The sequence below is a fragment of the Nyctibius grandis genome, chromosome 32, assembly GCF_013368605.1.
Source record: "Nyctibius grandis isolate bNycGra1 chromosome 32, bNycGra1.pri, whole genome shotgun sequence".
Taxonomy (NCBI): domain Eukaryota; kingdom Metazoa; phylum Chordata; class Aves; order Nyctibiiformes; family Nyctibiidae; genus Nyctibius; species Nyctibius grandis.
This window is the reverse complement of record NC_090689.1, coordinates 4819680-4839195: the sequence shown is the minus strand read 5'-3', so window position 1 is coordinate 4839195 and position 19516 is coordinate 4819680. Positions and strand designations below refer to the sequence as shown.

The 19516-nt window shown below is 50.3% G+C and overlaps 2 protein-coding genes across 2 annotated transcripts in view; both read left to right on the top strand.

The window, feature by feature from the left end:
* The window catches only part of SRPRB (SRP receptor subunit beta), a 66885-nt gene that overhangs the window by 35576 nt on the left and 11793 nt on the right, over positions 1 to 19516 (top strand). The window lies entirely within an intron of this gene.
* TF (transferrin) lies at positions 1294 to 17773 on the top strand. Its single transcript, XM_068421059.1, has 17 exons — positions 1294 to 1474; positions 3594 to 3757; positions 3967 to 4075; positions 5058 to 5249; positions 5455 to 5590; positions 5969 to 6024; positions 6785 to 6954; positions 7080 to 7266; positions 8940 to 9094; positions 10670 to 10763; positions 12002 to 12037; positions 12705 to 12863; positions 13717 to 13861; positions 15727 to 15791; positions 16067 to 16251; positions 17067 to 17253; positions 17533 to 17773. Exons 1-17 carry the CDS (start codon positions 1432 to 1434, stop codon positions 17568 to 17570), a joined length of 2121 nt encoding a protein of 706 aa, XP_068277160.1. The 5' UTR covers positions 1294 to 1431; the 3' UTR covers positions 17571 to 17773.

Sequence of the window (19516 nt, the reverse complement as noted above, 5' to 3'; positions counted from 1 at the left end):
AGAGTCATGGGTGGGGCAGGCTCACGGTGCCACAGTGGAGGTGGATATTGCCTGAAGGTGTCCAGCAACCCCTTTCCCTGGGTCACTTTGTAGAGCCATATCCTTGACCTGACACTGGGCTCCCACCTGCACTGAAGCCACGCTGGCCACCACCACCCACCTGCAGGTCGCTGTGTCCTGAGCCTGCTGAGAAGAGGGAGAAGAGCCAACCCAGGGTGCTTCCAGCCAACCTCAGCCAGGAGCCCGCTGTGGGCAAGCCCATGGCACTGCTGCATGGAGGGTGCAGGCTGTGGAAGAGGCAGGACCTGTGCAGGGGATCCAGAAGACCACAAAGGGAGGCTGGTGCTCTTGAGAGCAAACCTGAGAGCTGGACATCACCGCTGGCTTCCTACAGCACTCTTGGAGCTTTTGTCGGGTGGACATGGTGGGTGGACCAGCCCCTGTAGCTGCTGTCTAGGAATGCTGCCAGGGCTTGTGGGCTAGCTGATGTGGTCCAGGGACTCCCATTTAGTGTGCATGTGCCAAAGTCAACCTGAAGCTCGTCTTGTAGCCTGCAGCAACGGTTGGGACATTGAGCCTGGGACAGCATCACGAAGGCAGACCTTTGTAAACCTAGCCATGCCCCACTGGTCCTGGCTGCAGGGAGATAAATCAGGAGTGATACAATCGGATGGCGAGGTTTTGCAGAGGAAGGGGGAGGAGGGTGACTGCTAATCTCAGCATTTCTTCCCAGGTTCACCCCAAGAACTTAACAAAGGTGCAGCGGGATGTTTCCTCCTGGCTGCAGGGCACTATCAAACTGTCCGGTCACTGCTGTTGGCTTTCTTTGCCTGTGCAAGGAGCTTGCCACATCATGCGTAAGGAACATTTACTGCCTTTCAACCCCGCTGCCGTTGCCAAGAGAGCGCAAGGGAGCGGGCAGGCACTCAGGGTGCCGCGAGCCAAAGGGCGATGGGCACAACAGCAGCAGTTACTGGCAAACATGTAAAACTCGGGGCTGGATCCAGCGGGGACTTTCTGAGATTAGGCTGGGCAAGGCAGGGGGTGGCTAGCACAAAGAAAATAGCCCCTCCCGTGGCGTTTCAGCCTGCAGGGGAAGTCAAATGTCACAACTTGGGAATTTTCCACACGAAGCCCCTTGTGAAATGAAAAGCGCCTTGCCCTGCTCTGACTCCTGCCTGTGGAGGGGTTCAGTGCCAAAGTGAAAAGCTTCCTAAAAATGGGCTGATCCAGGGAGGGGGGCGATTTGGGAGCTATTGAGAAACAAGGAAGGACAAACAGTGTTAGGTCATTGCTTCTGCAAACACAGCCAGGGCTGCTCCTCTATAAAAGGGGAAGAAAACGGTTTCAGAGCCATCACAGACTTGGAGGGGACAGTCTGTGACCAAGGCTGCTGCACCCCCTCCTCGGCACCCGACTCCCCGCTCAAGTATGAAACTCGTACTGCCCGCTGTGCTGTCCTTCGGGATAGTGGGTAAGTGTCTGCTGAAAGCAGTTTGGGGGGGAAATGAAGACTCAAAACCTCCCAGGACCCCAGGCTTTCCCCCTAGATGAGCTGTTTTAGAGCAGCAGCATGTGCCAGACCCAGGCAGCTATTAAGTAAAAGCAAAGGAGCGCCTGCCAGATGCTTGCTTTGGCAGCTGTGGATCTCTGTCAACAAGGATGATGTTTTGAGCATTAATGACAGCAACTTTTTGAAATGAAAGACTTGATAATGAAAGACTTCACACGCTCCCCCCTCTGCTCCTGCACTGCTCTGTCCTGCTGCCGCCTCCGCGCTTTGCTCGGGCTCCTGTGTATTTCATGCCTAAATTGTGCCTCTGCAGAGCTGGCTCTACTTGAAGCGATTATTTCTCTCCCCTCTCTCTGCTCACAGTTTTGGCAGGCGATGGGGAGGTAGCCATGGCAAGGATATCGCTGCTGTCGACACCTGACCTGGGGACCGCTGCCTGGAAAGGGAAAGAGGGGTCCCCTTCTCAGAGTAGGCAGCGGGTCTCTTCTGATCCCCCATAAAGTGTGGTGGTGATTAATGTCCTCTCATTACCTCTCATACCCTGAAAGAGGGGAGATTGAGATGAGATATGAGGAAGAAATTCTTTGCTGTGAGGGTGGTGAGACCCTGGCCCAGGTTGCCCAGAGAAGCTGTGGCTGCCCCCTCCCTGGCAGTGTTCAAGGCCAGGTTGGATGGGGCTGGGAGCAACCTGGTCTGGTGGAAGGTGTCCCTGCCCTTGGCAGGGGTTGGAATTGGATGATCTTTAAGGTCCCTTCCAACCCAAACCAGTCTGTGATTCTACGATTCATGGGAAGTGCTCCCTGTGCCGCTGGCATCGGGAAGCCCTCAAGAACCTTTGCTGAGTACTATCACTCAATGATATATTATTAACGGTGAAGAGTCCCTCCTCCTCTGCTGAGGTTGCCCAAATCTCTGTGGCAGAGGCCGTGGCACTCAGGCTCCCGTTGCCTTCCTGATGTCACCAGTGCAGCTGGGCTTACTCCCTCAGGAGGTCCCCATCCAGCCTCTGCCCAGGGCAGGATGGTTGCCAGCACTACATTAAGGTGACCATGGCTTTGTGCAGCCAAGACTTGAAAAATGTAGACGATGGCAGCAGGAATTGAGGCTAAGGATTCTCCCTGTAGCCAAAATCAGCACCTCCACTGGGAGGAGGGGAGGTGTCTGCTGGCAGGGTTATTGCTCAAAAATCAAGTGAGAGAGAATATTTCAGAGGTGAAAGAGAAAATGGAAACAGCACAGGTTAATCTGGAGGTGTTTGAATGAAATGTGCCATTGAGGGTTGGGAGGGAGCGAGCTGTGCGTGCAGCCTCTTGGTCTGCACAACCCTGCCACGAAGGGGCAGAGTTAAGGTGAAGTGTGCAGCACAGGCTGGCCACATACTTTAACTGCAAGTTTCCAGCGTTTCTGGTGTTCAGATTGCTAAAAGAGGTGTGAGCCTGTGTCCACCTGAGGTCTTTGCTTTGCTCTGGTCTCCCAGAGCTACCAGTCAGCTGCAGTTATGGGTTGGGGGACTCTTAGGAGAGAGGACTGTGGTGGTGGTATGGCATCTCTGTTACTGCGTGTAGTGGAGGAGGTGAGATGTAGAGAGAGAGTTAAATAAATCAGATCATCTAGCTGCCAAGGAGGTCATGTGTGGCAACGTACTGAATGTAGTCCTGCCAGGTCAGAGCGGTTCTCCCTCTGGGGTTATTTGCAAAGACATTGCTTCAGTGGACCCCCTTTTCTCTGTTTTTGCAAAGTCTTGAGTTTGATTTCTACTGAAGTGTGTAGACTTGTTCTCCTACTTCTGTGGGTGTTGCTGTGAGCCCAGGCTGCTTGAATCATGATGCTGTGCAGGGTACCCATTACCCAGGGACAGGAATGATCCTCCCAGATGTTCCTGCAGGTGCACATGTCAGGCAAGAAAGAAACGGCCTTCCTGCATGACTTAGGAGATATGCAAGGGAGATCCTGCACTTGGCCATCACCCGAGGCCAGGGCTGCAGGGAACCAGAGATCGTGTATTCACAGAGATGCTGTTTCTCTCAAATTGGTGCCTTTCTACCTCTCTGAGACTATTTATTTCTGGTTCTTTCTACAGCTCTGTGTTTTGCCGCTCCCCCCAAGACAAGCATCAGATGGTGCACAATATCCTCAGCAGAACAGAACAAATGCCACACTCTAAGGGACCTCATGCAACAAGAGAGCGTCACATTGAATTGTGTGCAGAAAGCAACGTACCTCGACTGCATAAAAGCCATTTCGGTGAGTGGGCAGCAAATATCTGTGCTGGGCACTGAGGGTGTTTCAGCAGCCTGGAGAAGGCTGGGGTTTCCTTTTAGTCACTGGTTGTTGCCTGTGATCCCCTTGTACAGAAGGACCTATCTGCAAGGATCCAGGAGAGACTCCGGGGAAGAGTTTTCCCTCATGCATCCCTGCTCTTTGTTGATTGACTGAAATCTTTTGTTGTTTAGAATAACGAAGCAGATGGTGTTAGCTTGGACGGTGGTCATGTTTATGAGGCAGGCCTTGCCCCCTACAAGCTGAAACCCATTGCTGCTGAGGTCTACGAACAAACCGGAGGTACGTTTTCACGCAATATTTTTAAGCCTAGTGGTGGTAACAAACTGATAGTGCAAAGGCCGTCCTTTCCAAGCAGAGCTCCCACGTTATTTCTCTTGGGTGTCCGAGATATTGCCCCTGGCTTCCAGATCCCAGAGGGGAAGGGGCAGTGACACCAAAATGTGAATCATCACCCATGGCCATAGAGTCACTGCAATGGAAAGGGGCAGAGCCAGTGCCCAATTTCTGACATTGGCTGTGATGAAAGTCACTGATCCTGTGATGATGCAGTGGCCGTGGAAGGCCACTTCGTCTCTCCCATCTTTCCCTTGGGAGCCGAACAGACACTGGTTCTCCATTTTTGTCTTTCTTGCCTTCTGCAATCCCACCACATGAAAGCTCCCAACCTCTTCTGACCTCTGCCCTGGCATTCAGCCTGTTTGTACACAATATTCAGGATCAAAGTAACATGGCAGAGTCATTCCCAACACAGAAGCTAAGAAAATACAGATATTAAATGGAAGGCTGTGGTCTCTACCACCCCTAAAACGAAGTCACTTTATTCATATGTAGCATGTGATGGATTAGGTGTAATTTTAAAGACTAAATGTGGAATTTCGTTCTCGCAAGGTTCACATGTATGCTTCGGTGGGCAACGGTGCTGTTTGAGAAAAGACTTGCCAAAGAAGATTTGCCAAAAAGACTTGTTGTAGCATCCTTACAAAACTGTGGGCACATCTAACATCTGGCCAGTGGCAAAGCATTTTGCGTGTGATAGTATTTTCAGGTCACTTACCGCTGCAAGTTGTAATGTGCAGCGTTGGTTCGATATTGGCAGTGTAACTCATCCCTAAGAAAATGAGAAAACCACAAGTGTTCAAGCAAAGGTGCTGATTATTTGGAAGTGCAGCACTTTATTCTCTGAAATCAGGGGTTTGGCAGGATTTGAGATATTCCTAAGTCCTGCTTTTTCATTGCTTTCCTGCTTTTTCCTGCACTGCAGGCTCTACAACCAGCTACTACGCCGTGGCCGTCGTGAAGAAAGGAACAGGCTTCACAATAAATGACCTGCAGGGCAAGACCTCCTGCCACACAGGCCTGGGCAGGTCTGCTGGCTGGAACATCCCCATTGGGATACTCGTCCACCGAGGAGCCATCAAGTGGGACGGCAAAGACTCAGGTTCCATCGAGCAAGGTGAGGTGGGAAACGGCCAGGGAAATGGGCTGGTGTTAAGCCAGGGGCTGTGGTATGGTGAAAGCCATGTTGCCCGATCTTCTGTGGAGGTCCAGGAGCAGCTCACAGAGCAGTCGAGTCACTGACATTCTTTATGCATCCCTTCCCCTCCAGGTCCTTGTGAAAATGAATTTTAGGCTAACTATTGCTTCTTTCTCATCCACAGCGGTGGCCAATTTTTTCTCTGCCAGCTGCGTGCCTGGTGCCACCACTGAACAAAAGCTGTGCCGCCAGTGCAAGGGGGACGCCAAAACCAAATGCTCCCGCACAGGACTTTATTCTGGATATTCTGGAGCTTTTAAGTGAGCGAAAGTTATTTTTCCTTTGGGAAATATTCTAGCCCTGACACATACAAGTTTTCGTTATACCAGGGAGGGCTGTGTCGTAATCAGGGGGCCTGAGGAGACTGAATTTATAGAACAACTGGGAGTGCTGGTATTGAAGATCTAGTTAGTAATAACCAGCAGGCAGCCAGCAGGAGATGAGCGAGGCAGCTGGGCTTCTTGAGCATTACTCCTCTGCCGTTACATTTTCTTCCCTGCCAGCACAGCATTTTTTTGGGGGGAAGACCACTGCTCTATGGTTGCAGTTTGTGCCGAAGCGATTTGCTGAAATAGGAGATAGGGGGGCCACAATATCTGTTTTTTTAACATCATCTCTTCTGTTCCTTCCACCTGCAGCTGTCTGAAAGATGGAAAAGGAGACGTGGCTTTTGTGAAACACACAACTGTTCAAGGTAGGCCTGCGAGGTCACTCGTTTCTCTCCTTTCCAGTCCAACCTCTCACTGCCGCTCCATCCTGCAATTAGTCTACACTGTGCAGACTTTCACTCCTCTCCAGGTTTTCCCCAAACCTCTTCTCTTTTCATCTCTAGAAACATGTTTTGCACACTGTGGACTTTTTCTGCTTGAGGACAGTCAAGTGGTGGGACAGGTTGCCCGGGACAGCTGTGCACTCCCCATCCTTGGAGGTTTTCATGATCCACTTGGAGCAACCTAGTCTGCCCCTGCTTTGTGCAGGGGCTTGGACCGGAGATCTTCAGAGGTCCCTTCCCACCTGAATTCTCTTGTAACCCTGTGATCTCTGACCTGGGCTCTGTTTTTAACCTTGACACTACTGGCCTTCACAGATCATGTGTGGCTCCTGACCTGTTCAATCCATTTGTATGGTGTTTGTAAACCTATTTGTATTTATCTATTTCTACATGGCTGGATGTCTAGGTACTACTGCCACATAAATCCTCTCACTGTCGGGTTAGTTATGACAGAGGCAGAGATGATCTCCCTTTCACAGGCACATGCATTCTCCTTTCTGCATTGCATTCGTATGACCACGATGACCCCATCACCATTGCAAAAGGGGAGTGTACAACCTGTCTTCTGAAAAGAATTCTCCCCCTAGCTTCTGCAGAAATAAATTCATTACAAAGCTGCCCCGGACCGGCTTTTTTGTCTGTTTTCATGGTGATGCGACTCATGGTTCCTCCCTTCCTCCAGAAAATGCCCCGGAGGAGAAGGATGAGTACGAGCTGCTGTGTCTGGATGGCAGCCGTCAGCCCGTGGACAACTACAAAGCCTGTCACTGGGCCAGGGTGCCTGCTCATGCTGTTGTGGCTCGAGATGATAGCAAGGTTGATGACATCTGGAACTTTCTCTCAAGAGCACAGGTATTGTCAAGCTCTTCTTTCCTTCCCCTAGTATCCCCTCTTCTGTCCCCTGGCTTTGCCTGCTCTCTCCAGCTTTCTAAGCCCTTTGGTATGGTCAGTTGCTGATTATTTTTCCCTCATGGCAGGAAAAATTTGGCGTGGGCACAACCAACAACTTCCAGCTCTTTGGGCCACCTGGCAAGAAGGACCCAGCCCTCAAAGACATGATTTTCAAAGACTCTGCTATAATGCTGAAGCGTATCCCACCACTGATGGATACCCAGCTCTACCTGGGCTTTGAGTACTACAGTGCCATCCAGAGCCTTCAGAAAGGTAGGCTGGATGTGAAATACTGATGTCCTGTTAGTGTGAGCTGCATTGAAGAGATGGGGTGAACAAATATGACCGAGGAAAGGAACGTGATTTTTTTCAAACACAGACAGTTCTCTGCAAAATATTTCCTGTCAAAGGTATTATTGTTAAAATCACACAATCTTCACCAACTTCACTTACATCAACAAAAGGAATTTGTTGCTGCCGATGTCAAAATAACATCATCACCACACCGACAAAGGTGAAAAAGTTACACACAGTCCACCCCTCATCCCTTCGCTACGATTGCAACAACAAAAATTGCCCACGGTTATTCAGCTGGTGGTAGGGGTTGGGCATGGTCAAAACTGCTACTTAGAAATGCCACTTCTGGGGTGTCAGAGGAAGGAACATCCCAGGACACTTCAAGAAACATGTTGAGGTGTTGGAGCGAGTCTAGAGGAGGGCCACCAAGCTGGTGAAGGGTCTGGAGGGTCTGACCTACGAGGAATGGCTGAGGGAACTGGGGTTGTTTAGCCTGGAGAAGAGGAGGCTCAGAGGTGACCTTATTGCAGTCTACAACTACCTGAAGGGAGGTTGTAGTGAAGTGGGAGTCGGCCTCTTCTCCCGGGCAACTAGCGATAGGACAAGAGAACACAGCCTCAAGCTTGGCCAGGGGAGGTTCAGGTTGGACATTAGGAAGCATTTCTTGTCAGCAAGGGTCATTAGCCATTGGAAGGGGCTGCCCAGGGAGGTGGTTGGAGTCACCATCTCTGGAGGGGTTTAAGAAAAGCCTGGACATGGCACTTAGTGCCATGGTCTAGTTGACATGGTGGTGTCAGGGCAAGGGTTGGACTCGATGATCCCAGAGGGCTCTTCCAACCTCATTGATTCTGTGAATTCTGTGACACCAGGTGCAGTATTGGCCACTTGAGGGAAACAGTGTCCTTTATTTCCATCTAGACTCATAAAGCATTTATGAATGTCCTAGCTGGCTTTCTGAGAGTCAAATACCCCACAAATGACCCCTGAAATCCACTTAAAATGTATAGTTGCTCAGAGATCTCTGTGGTAGGCTCAGCTGCAATGGCACTTATGGAAGGGGGTGCATGGACTTCATGTAGCATCAAAACAGATTATTCAGATGCCACTTCACAGAAACATAACTAGGTTGTATTTTTCCAGCTGGGTCTGGTCTTAGTCGCATGGTTGTCTGGGCTGTGTGGTCTGGAGAAATGAGGAATATATTGTAGGCAGCAATGCCAAGTACTATTGACGCACGGTGGTTTAGTGCTCACGATGTTTTAGCGAACACGACTCTACATGAACGGCTTGTGTTGCGCAGAAATTCTCCTTTCTGACCTGTAAGTTGATTTTTGAGCAGTCTTCAGCTTAAGAACCATCCCTTCCATTCACGCCAGCCCAGGGAGGCTTTGAGCAACCTGGTCTGGTGGAAGGTGTCCCTGCCCGTGGCAGGGGGGTTGGAACTAGATGGTCTTTAAGGTCTCTTCCAACCCAAACCAGTCTGTGATTCTATGATAAACAAGAACCTCTTGCACTGGGCAGCAGCAGGCTGGCGTGTACAGACGGTTCATGGCTGAGTCCCACTCGCCCAGCAAGTAGCTTGTTTGCAGCCTTATTGCTCAGCAGGGCTCTAGGCTTACCCTTTTTTTTTCCCTCTGCTGGTTTTACAGATCAGCTGAGCTCCAACCGCAGAGAAAACAAGACGCGGTGGTGCGCGGTCGGCAAGAATGAGAAGAGCAAGTGTGACCTCTGGAGTGTGGTGAGCAATGGGGAGGTGGAGTGCACCGTGGCAGACAACACCAAGGACTGCATTGTCAAGATCATGGTACGGCTTTTTTTCCCCTTTCCTTCTCCCTGTGAACCTTTCAGATGGAGAGCAGCATTGCTTCCTTCAGCCTGGGAATAGATGCGGCAGAGGAGGGGGGAGTAGAATTTAAAATAAAATATTGGGAGCTTTGTGAGAAATACCAGTGGGCAGAAACCAACATCTCACAGGGAAAAGGCTTGACTATTTTTTCACAGCTTAATATTTTTAAAAAGAGTTATTGGACAGTGTTCTTTTTTGAAGTTTCCTAAACAAAAAGCAATTTTCTGGCATGAAGTCACTTTTTATTTGGAAAAGGAAGGCAAAATTCAGATTTTGTGAAATGCAGAGAAAACCAGTTGCCTGCTTAAAAGAGGAGTGGTTCCACAGTGTACACGAGGATGCTGGTAGTAGCTCAGAGGGTTGGGTCAGTACCGTGAAGACAGGACAAACTGCAAACTTGCAAGGACAGGTGAGAGAAGGAAATCTGCCTGGCAGGGAAGTGGGTGAGGAGAGACACATGCCTGAGCCTGCAGTGCCTGGGGAGGAGAGCTGCTGCTGGAGGTGGTTACCAGCGCATGGGAGAGAGAATTTCAAAACTCCCTCTGCTTGCATCAGCGCGACCTCGTCTGTCCGTGTGCTAAGGGGTGGCCTCCCAGGTCCCCTTAGCCCCAAGCCTTTCTCCCTTACATCGAGTGACGGTTAGATAGATGGGCTGAGACTAACGGCATGACATTCAACAAGAACAAGTGCCGGGTCTGACACTTCGGCCACAACAACCCCACGCAGCGCTACAGGCTGGGGGAAGAGTGGTTAGAAAGTGGCCCGGCAGAAAGAGACCTGGGGGTGCTGATCGACAGCCGGCTAAACATGAGGCAGCAGTGTGCCCAGGTGGCCAAGAAGGCCAATGGCATCCTGGCCTCTATTAGGAATAGTGGAGCCAGCCGGTCTGGGGAAGGGATCGTCCCTCTGTACTCGGCACTGGTGAGGCCGCACCTTGAATCCTGTGTCCAGTTCTGGGCCCCGCACTTCAAGAGAGATGTTGAGGTGTTGGAGCGAGTGCAGAGGAGGGCGACCAAGCTGGTGAAGGGTCTGGGGGGTCTGACCTCCGAGGAACAGCTGAGGGAGCTGGGGGTGTTTAGCCTGGAGAAGAGGAGGCTCAGAGGTGACCTTAGTGCAGTCTACAACTACCTGAAGGGAGATTGTAGTGAAGTGGGAGTTGGCCTCTTCTCCCGGGCAACTAGCGATAGGACAAGAGGACACAGCCTCAAGCTTCGCCAGGGGAGGTTCAGGTTGGACATTAGGAAGCATTTCTTCTCAGCAAGGGTCATTAGCCATTGGAAGGGGCTGCCCAGGGAGGTGGTGGAGTCACCATCTCTGGAGGGGTTTAAGAAAAGCCTGGACATGGCACTTAGTGCCCTGGTCTAGTTGACATGGTGGCGTCAGGGCAATGGTTGGACTCGATGATGCCAGAGGGCTCTTCCAACCTCACTGATTCTGTGATTCTGTGAGTGCTGCTTTCACAACCCGGTTTCTGAAGAGCGCCAGGCTGGGGACATACATCATCATTTCATCGCTGCGCCGTTTTCGTTGCAGAAAGGTGAAGCAGATGCCATCAGCTTAGACGGAGGTTTTGTCTACACTGCTGGCGTGTGTGGCTTGGTGCCAGTGATGGGAGAAAGCTATGAGGGTAAGCACAGCCCCTCTGGGTCCAGGGAGGGGGAATGGGCTGGTGCAAAAGCCCTAGTTTTAATCCGAAATCTAGGAAGCAGCCTCAGCGCTGCATCCTGCAGAACGCACAGGGTGCTCTGAGGCAACTCTGCTCACCGCTGCACGCCTCATCTTTCCACGAAGGTGGAACAGCCCTGGGAGAGTGGGCATCGACAGTCAGGAACAGAATGGCCTTCAGCTCCTGTCTTCTTCATTTTAATCATGATGTCCCTGTCCTTTAGCACCAGCCTTGGTAAAACTAGTTGGTTTAGCTCAGAGAAGCAGATGGTGGCTGTGCTTTGTTCTGTCAATAACCTCATGAAGTTCAACAAAGTCAAGTGTAGAGTCCTGCACCTTGGGAGGAATAACCCCATGCACCGGTACAGGTTGGGGGCTGATCTACTGGAGAGCAGCTCTACAGAGAAGGACCTGGGTGTTCCGGGGGACACCAAGTTCCCCATGAGCCAACGATGTGCCCTTGGGGCCAGGAAGGCCAATGGTGTCCTGGGGTGCATTAGGAAGAGTGTGGCCAACAGGTCAAGGCAGGTTCTCCTCCCCCTCTACACAGCCTTGGTGAGGCCACATCTGGAGTACTGTGTCCAGTTCTGGGCCTCCCAGTTCAGGAAAGATAAGGAATTACTGGAGAGTCCAGCAAAGGGCTACAAAGATGATCAGAGGACTGGAGCATCTCTCCTATGAGGAGAGGCTGAGGGAGCTGGGGCTGTTCAGCTGGAGAGGAGCAGACTGAGGGGGTATCTTATCAATGCTTACAGATACCTTAGGGGGGGTGTCAAGGGGATGGGGCCAGACTCTTCTCAGTGGTGCCCAGTGACAGGACAAGGGGCAATGGGCACAAGCTGAAACATGGGAAGTTCCATCTGAACATGAGGAAAAACTTCTTTGCTGTGAGGGTGGCAGAGCCCTGGCACAGGCTGCCCAGGGAGGGGGGAGTCTCCTTCTCTGGAGATATTCAAACCCCGCCTGGACACAACCCTGTGCAACGTGCTCTGGGTGACCCTGCTTTGGCAGGGGGTTGGACTGGATGATCTCCAGAGGTTCCTTCCAACCCTTAACCATTCTGTGATTCCGTGATGCACAAGGTGTTACCTGAAATAGTCACTTCTAGAATGAAGTTTCTCCAGAAATTAGTGAGCTCAATCCTTTTTAGGATTTGCCATATCTTTTTTCTAATATCTTCTTCTTTTTCCCCTCCCTCAGATGACAGTCAGTGCAGCAAAGCAGAAGGAGAACCAGGTAATTACCGACAACAGAGGGACAAAAAACAGTCCTGATGTATATAAGCAGAAAAATACATACGCAGTCATGAGTGGAGAATAAATGGCCAGTCTCCACACAAAGAGCCAATGTAGATATTAAAAATTTAGGAGATGAATTTAGTAGTCAGAGGGAAAGTCTGGGCCTGCAAGCAGATATCAAGGCATAGCATACGGCAGCGGCAGAGATTTGTGCTGGAGCACAGTCACACCATAACGGTGCCGTGGCTGCAAACGGGGAAAGGGGGTTGGGGTTGTAGCATTAGGAAATTGTTTTTTATAGAACTGGGAAGAGGGAGAGGAAGGAGGGTTTTTGTCTTTTCCTAAAGAGGGGATAAGAAATCAGGAGGGGATAAGAAATCATCACATATGTCTTGCTGTAGCCTTCTCACATAGCCAAGTGTCAGAGTTTTGGGAGGGGGGGAAATGCCAGGGTTAACAATTTCCCAGGAGCATGGTAGGAGTAGATGCATCACATCTGCAAACTCTTCTGTTCTCACTGCATGGCAAATCATTTATAAATGCAAAGTATTTCTCCTACACTGCTCATAGGTGCCCTCTCCCACATGGAGCCAATGCTCTCCTAAGGGAGCACGGTGGGATCCTCGGGTCAGTCCTTAACGCTCCTCTATTTTATCTTCCGGAAGCATCCTACTTTGCTGTGGCTGTTGTGAAGAAATCTGACAGCGATATCACATGGAACAACCTGCAGGGCAAGAGGTCGTGCCACACCGCTGTCGGGAGGACTGCTGGCTGGAACATCCCCATGGGCTTGATTCACAACAGGACGGGGAGCTGCAATTTTGGTGAGTCGAGTTTTGCATCCTTTTCTTCGATGGAATCTGCTTGCAAAAATGTTTTCCCATTCTTCATCTGATCTTCAAAGTTTCTTGTGCCTCAAAGGTTCCCACTTGGAGGTGGGAAATGGAGAAGACTCTGTCGTGTGAGGTTTCACTGAGCAAAGTTTTAGGCTGTTGGTGACTGCTTCAGAGTAAGATACGGCACGTCAGCTGCTTGGGGGGGCTTTGCTTTCTTTTCACACCTCTCCCTTTCCCTTTGCAGCAGCCCACAAAGTGTTCCCAAAAGGGGAATACAGGCTGCCCCAGGCGCAGGGGACCTGGTGCTTGTGCAGGGTGTGGAGTGGGGGTAAAGGATGGGTTTACGAATCTCAGAAGGGAGAGGAAGGGCTGAGAACAGGGGAGAGAGGATGATCTTTGTTCAAGAAACTTAAAGGGACTGATCTGACTCTGCCTGAGAAGGAGGAGGTAAAAGTCTGCATTGGCCCTGGGCCTTTCGAGATTGTCCAGAAGATCAACTTCTACATCCAACTCTCAACTGGCGAGATTACGGTCGAACAAAAATAATCTGGAAATATTATGGACCAAGGCAGATTAAGCATATAATTATTAAAAGGAAATCTCTACCTGCAAGAAGATACTAGTGCTAGTAAGTTTTAGGATCAGCCTCTCCATCCTCCTGCCTGCCTTTCCCACTATCCTCCTGCCTGCCTTTCCCACTGTTCCTTCTTCCCCCTGAGCTCTGGCATTGCTGCCAAATCGCTGACCGTTAATACAAATTCGGTGTGAGAACGTATTATTAAAAGAAAACTCATTTTTTTAGCGCAGGAAAAGTGATTTTTTTTCCTATTCCTGCCTTCAGATGAATACTTCAGCGAGGGCTGTGCTCCCGGGTCTCCTCCTAACTCTCGCCTCTGCCAGCTCTGCGAGGGCTCAGGGCGGCTGCCGCCAGAGAAGTGCGTCGCCAGCAGCCACGAGAAATTCTATGGATATACTGGAGCTTTCCGGTAGGTAGTAGAAACACTCTGGTCGCTCTCAAGTACGCTGGGGCTAATCAGAGAGGTTATGGGTAGATCACATATGGAGCACAGCCTCACGCTGATGCTAATTTGCTGACATTGTCTTGTTCACTGCTGAAGGTATATATGTCTGTAATATTATACATACACTATATGGTTTTTCTTTATGTGGCTTCCTGCCAAATGATGTAAAACATTCCTGTTCTGTAAAACTAATGTCCTGGTGCCTCCAGGCAAACTTGGAGAGACGCAAGTGTTTCAGCCAGACCCCCTACAGTGGCAGCAGTGCTACGCTTTTAACACGAATAAGGAATGTTAAAAGATGGGGACCCACAAACAATGCTGCCACTAGACACCCCCTGTTAAAATGCTGCTTGCCTTAGTTAAAACGAGCTGTCCTCTAAAAAGTGCAGAGGCTAGAGGTCATCCTCAGTGCCCTCTCCTCCGCACCTGCTCAGTAACAGCCCAAGGCTAAGTCCAGAGGAGGCCACGGAGATGCTCAGAGGGCTGGAGCCCCTCTGCTATGGAGACAGGCTGGGAGAGCTGGGGCTGTTCAGCCTGGAGAAGAGAAGGCTCCAGGGAGACTTCTAGCACCTTCCAGTGCCTGAAGGGGCTACAGGAAAGCAGAAGAGGGGCTTTTTACAGGGGCATGGAGTGATAGGACGAAGGGGAATGGTTTTAAACTGAAAGAGGGGAGATTGAGATGAGATCTGAGGAAGAAATTCTTTGCTGTGAGGGTGGTGAGACCCTGGCCCAGGTTGCGCAGAGAAGCTGTGGCTGCCCCCTCCCTGGCAGTGTTCAAGGCCAGGTTGGATGGGGCTTGGAGCAACCTGGTCTGGTGGAAGGTGTCCCTGCCCGTGGCAGGGGGTTGGAACTAGATTATCTTTAGGGTCCCTTCCAACCCAAAACCATTCTATGATTCTATGATTCTATAATTCATATTGGGCATGAATTTAAAAAAGAGAATTAATCTTGTTTCATCTACATCTAATAGCAAAGAGACCCTGCTTCACGGTTTGCAGTCCTTTTGGGGCAAGTTGGTGTTTTTACAAAGCTATTAACATGTGCAGGCAGGCATTGCAGAAATCAAAGTGAATTCTGAACCTGCTCAAACTGCTTCTTTCTGACAATAAAATAAATCGGCTACTTATCCTGTGAGAAGGATGCATGGGTTTTTTTGCAGAATATGTTAAAAAACCATGTTTCAGATACCCTTAAACATTCACAGCAGGGCTCCTAGACCTGGCTGTCCTTGGAGATTTATTTTAGAACATAAGACACTGGGCCCCGCACTTCAAGAAAGATGTTGAGGTGTTGGAGCGAGTCCAGAGGAGGGCGACCAAGCTGGTGAAGGGTCTGGAGGGTCTGACCTATGAGGAACGGCTGAGGGAGCTGGGGGTGTTTAGCCTGGAGAAGAGGAGGCTCAGAGGTGACCTTAGTGCAGTCTACAACTACCTGAAGGGAGGTTGTGGCGCAGTGGGAGTCGGCCTCTTCTCCCAGGCAACCAGCGATAGGACAAGAGGACACAGCCTCAAGCTTCACCAGGGGAGGTTCAGGTTGGACATTAGGAAGAATTTCTTCTCAGCAAGGGTCATTAGCCATTGGAAGGGGCTGCCCAGGGAGGTGGTGGAGTCACCATCTCTGGAGGTGTTTAAGAAAAGCCTGGCCATGGCACTTAGTGCCCTGGTCTAGTTGCCATGGTGGTGTCAGGGCAATGGTTGGACTCGATGATCCCAGACAGCTCTTCCAACCTGATTGATTCTGTGATTCTTTGACACAGGCCAGAATCAAATCTGTGGGAAAGGGCCAGGATTCAAGCACCCACATCACTTGCCTTTCTTTGTACTTCCCAGGTGTTTGGTCGAGCGGGGAGATGTGGCCTTTATTAAGCATTCGATCGTCGAGGAGAACACTGATGGTACGTGGTTATTCTGTTGCACGGGACTTGGCAGGGCTGCCTTCCCTTATCTGCTTTATTTTCGTTCCCGGTGCAGAGGGTTATAGCAAGCTTTAGGAGGAGCAGAATTCAAGCATCAGCACGTGCTGTCCGCCCAGGGGGGCTCTTCCCAGGCATTTCTGCAGAGCCACTTCCCCGCTAACCATCATTTCATTTCAGCTGCACAGCGATTCAGGTGGTCCCTTGTTCTTCTGCTACACAAGATCTCTGAATCTCCAAACCCATTCTCTTTAAAGGCAAAAATAAAGAAGAGTGGGCCAAAAATCTGAAAATGGACCAATTTGAGTTGCTGTGCACTGATGGGGGACGGGCAAATGTCATGGATTACAGGACCTGCAACCTGGCCAAAGTTCCTACCCATGCTGTGGTCACGCGTCCTGAGAAAGCAAAAAGAGTCCGTGAGCTGCTGGAGAGACAAGAGGTGAGTAGTACTGACAGGGGAAGAAACGTTCTGGGGTTGGTTTTATGTGGCGTGTTTGCGTTTTTAGAGCAATGATGCTCTGAGTTTCCCTGAGTCAGCGCAACGTGGAAGATCTTAACTTACTGATATGGGGTGACAGCCTTGTCCCTTACCCTCCCCCTTCCTCCATCCCTTCCCAACTGCTCTTTCTCCTCTGCCACCTTAGCAAATACACCTTTAGGTAACAGCCGGATCATAGTGGTTGCTACTGTCACGCTATACTTGTGTGACATGAGATTATCTCCTCCTTCTCGGGCTATGCTCTTGCAGGTGTGTTTCAGAAACTCCTCTGAGGTGCCTGGTCTCTAACCCAGCGGGGTCAGGCACAGCCCCGAGAAGACAGCAGCCTCCCTGCACACACACAGTGTAAAGGTATCCAGGCTAAGCCAGCTCTGATTTTACATTGAAAACGTTCATATTTGCTCCACCATCAGCATCTGCTGAGAGGCACTTGGGAAGTCATCTCCTTTGGCTTTCAACTCATGGCTAAGGCACAGGACCTGCTGGCAGCATCTGCCAGTGGGCTCTGTGTGTAGTGACACGTTAAAATGGAAAAAAAAATTGCTTAGACAGTCGTGCCACAGCTGTGCTTATCACTGAGAGCTCCCTCATCTACCCACACCGTCAGGAGGTTCAATCCTAAATTTCTGGAGCTCGGCTAGGGGCTCCCCAGGATGATGGTGAAGAACTAGGACTAAGAGCGAGGCTTGTCCGAGCTGAATCTTGCCAGCTTTCTACTTTTTACATACACTTACCCCTTCATGCCTTTATTTCAGAAACTCTTTGGGACAAAAGGAATCGAGACAGACAGGTTCAAGATGTTTGAGTCTCAAACCAAGGACCTTCTGTTTAAAGACTTGACCAAGTGTCTGGTCAAACTCCGCGAAGGAATAACATACAAGGAATTCCTCGGAGATCAATACTATGCTTCAGTCTCTAGCCTCAATACCTGCAATCCATCAGGTAACTGTGACAGCCCCAGGGAGAAGCCCGTGAACTGCAGCTCTCAGCCTTGCAGGCACGGACAGTTTCTTCTGTGGCTGTCCATTTAATGATTTAAATCAAGATGAGGCTAGCTGTCGGTGTGCGTTCAGTGCAACCTGTGGTTAATACACATTTTTTTGTGGCATATTGAATATATTTTCCATGCGATGATGTGGTTGGCATGGCTGGGTGCGTGCTGGTGGGATGGGAGTGTTTGAAGGCAGGATCTGAACTTCTCCCTGCCCTTTCCCTTTTCAGATCTCCTCCAGGTGTGCACCTTCCTTGAGGAAAAGTAGTGGGATGGGAAGGAGCCTTGCTGGAGGAGGAGGAAACTTCAAGCCATGACTCCTCTCGTGCCCTCAGCACCCAACACCGACCCACGGAGGGCCCTCTGCCTTCACTGCTTTCTCTGCCCTTCCTCATCACTCTGAAAGTGGCTGTTTGAGACTTTACCGTTCCCTGCTGCCATCACAGCAAGAAATAAAATCTCAAATCTAAAGGGGTGTCCTGAGATTTTTTCAAAACGGTCCTTAAACCCATTCCTTCCTCAGTACCTCTCGCTGCAGGACAGTAGCTATTGCCACTTCAGGTTATTGCTGCCCGTTAGGGAAATTAATTCCAACATTTGCAAAGCAAACCAGACTAAATAGGCCCTAGAGCCTAATTAACAGATGTTTTGTACTCTCTGTGCTTTTGCTTCACTGAGGTTATCCCATTATCTCCCCAGCAGATCACAGTTGCCCAGTGGGGTTGGGACACAGGAAGAGGGAGGGTGTTTACGACAGGGAAGCTGAAGGGTGGAGAAGGGAAAAAAAACAAACAAATAAAATACAGCGGTTGTAAGATGGAAGGTGTGAATAGAAATCACTCCATCTCATATCTCAGCTGGCTGGATCCAAGCTCTTTCCACCAGGCAGTACTCTTAAAACACATAATGTATTGATGGGGAGAGTCCAGGCTCAGACTTCCTCCCCCCAAAAAATCTAGGACTGACTTAGAAATGTGTGTTTCTGGAGTCTGTCTGATGTGCTGCTGACCTGAAAACAAATACATAGGTGGGCAACCTGGTTCTGATCCATGGTGAAAATAAAAAGCCAAGACAAAAAGGTCTGCTGAGGTTCTCTGCTTCAGAGGAACAGGGTCTGGGATAATCCAGCAGGTTCCAACCCTGTTGGCAAGGCAGGCATGGAAGAGCTGCTGAGGGCAGAAAGATGCTAAGAGCTTCTGGCTTTGAGGGAATGAATATTTGGATGGGCTCACAGTGATGATTTTTGGATGCATGCGGTATGTATTGTGAGAAGTCCACCAGCCTGACTGAAGATCACCTTGGAAGACAAAAATGTAGAGTGTGACAGGAAGCAATGAAATTTAGTTGTTCACATTTATGTAGGATGAAGTATATTGGACAGATGGCTTTTGCCCCCCTGCCTGCAGCGTGTGGGACTGTGCAGGTGCCTTTTAGAATCACAGAACCATAGAATCGTTTGGGTTGGAAAGGACCTTTAAGATCACCAAGTCCAACCATTAACCCAGCACTGCCAAGGCCACCACTAACCCATGTCCCTCAGCACCACATCTACACGGCTTTTAAATCCCTCCAGGGATGGGGACTCCACCCCTGCCCTGGGCAGCCTGTGCCAGTGCTTGACAACCCTTTTGGTGAAGACATTTTCCCTGATCTCCAACCTAAACCTGCCCTGGCACAACTTGAGGCTGTTCCGTCTCGTCCTATTGCTTGTTACCTGGGAGAAGAGACCGACCCCACCTCGCTACACCCTCCTTTCAGGCAGTTGTAGAGAGTGAGAAGGTCTCCCCTCAGCCTCCTTTTCTCCACACTAAACACCCCCAGGTCCCTCAGCCGCTCCTCATCACACTTGTGCTCCAGACCCTTCACCAGCTCCGTTGCCCTTCTCTGGACTCGCTCCAGCACCTCAAGGTCTTTCTCATAGTGAGGGGCCCAAAACTGCACCCAGGATTCGAGGTGCGGCCTCACCAGTGCGAGTACAGGGGGACAATCCCTGACCTAGTCCTGCTGGCCACACTAGTGCTGACACAAGCCAGGATACTGGTGGCCTTCTTGGCCCCCTGGGCGCACTGCTGGCTCATATTCAGCCGGCCATGGACCAACACCCCCATAATGAACATGTATAACCATTCCCGGAAATTTGATGCACATGTATGTAACAAGGCGACATAAGCTTTGACTGATGCACTATATGGTACGCACAGTAGGTGGAATGAT

What these genes read in the sequence shown, in the direction of transcription:
- TF (XM_068421059.1), top strand. Translation starts at nt 1,432, where the DNA reads ATGAAACTCGTACTGCCCGCTGTGCTGTCCTTCGGGATAGTGG. An exon ending in ACTGCATAAAAGCCATTTCG is followed by an intron (nt 3,758 to 3,966) that starts GTGAGTGGGCAG and finishes TTTGTTGTTTAG; the next exon opens with AATAACGAAGCAGATGGTGT. An exon ending in AGCTGCTGGAGAGACAAGAG is followed by an intron (nt 16,252 to 17,066) that starts GTGAGTAGTACT and finishes CCTTTATTTCAG; the next exon opens with AAACTCTTTGGGACAAAAGG.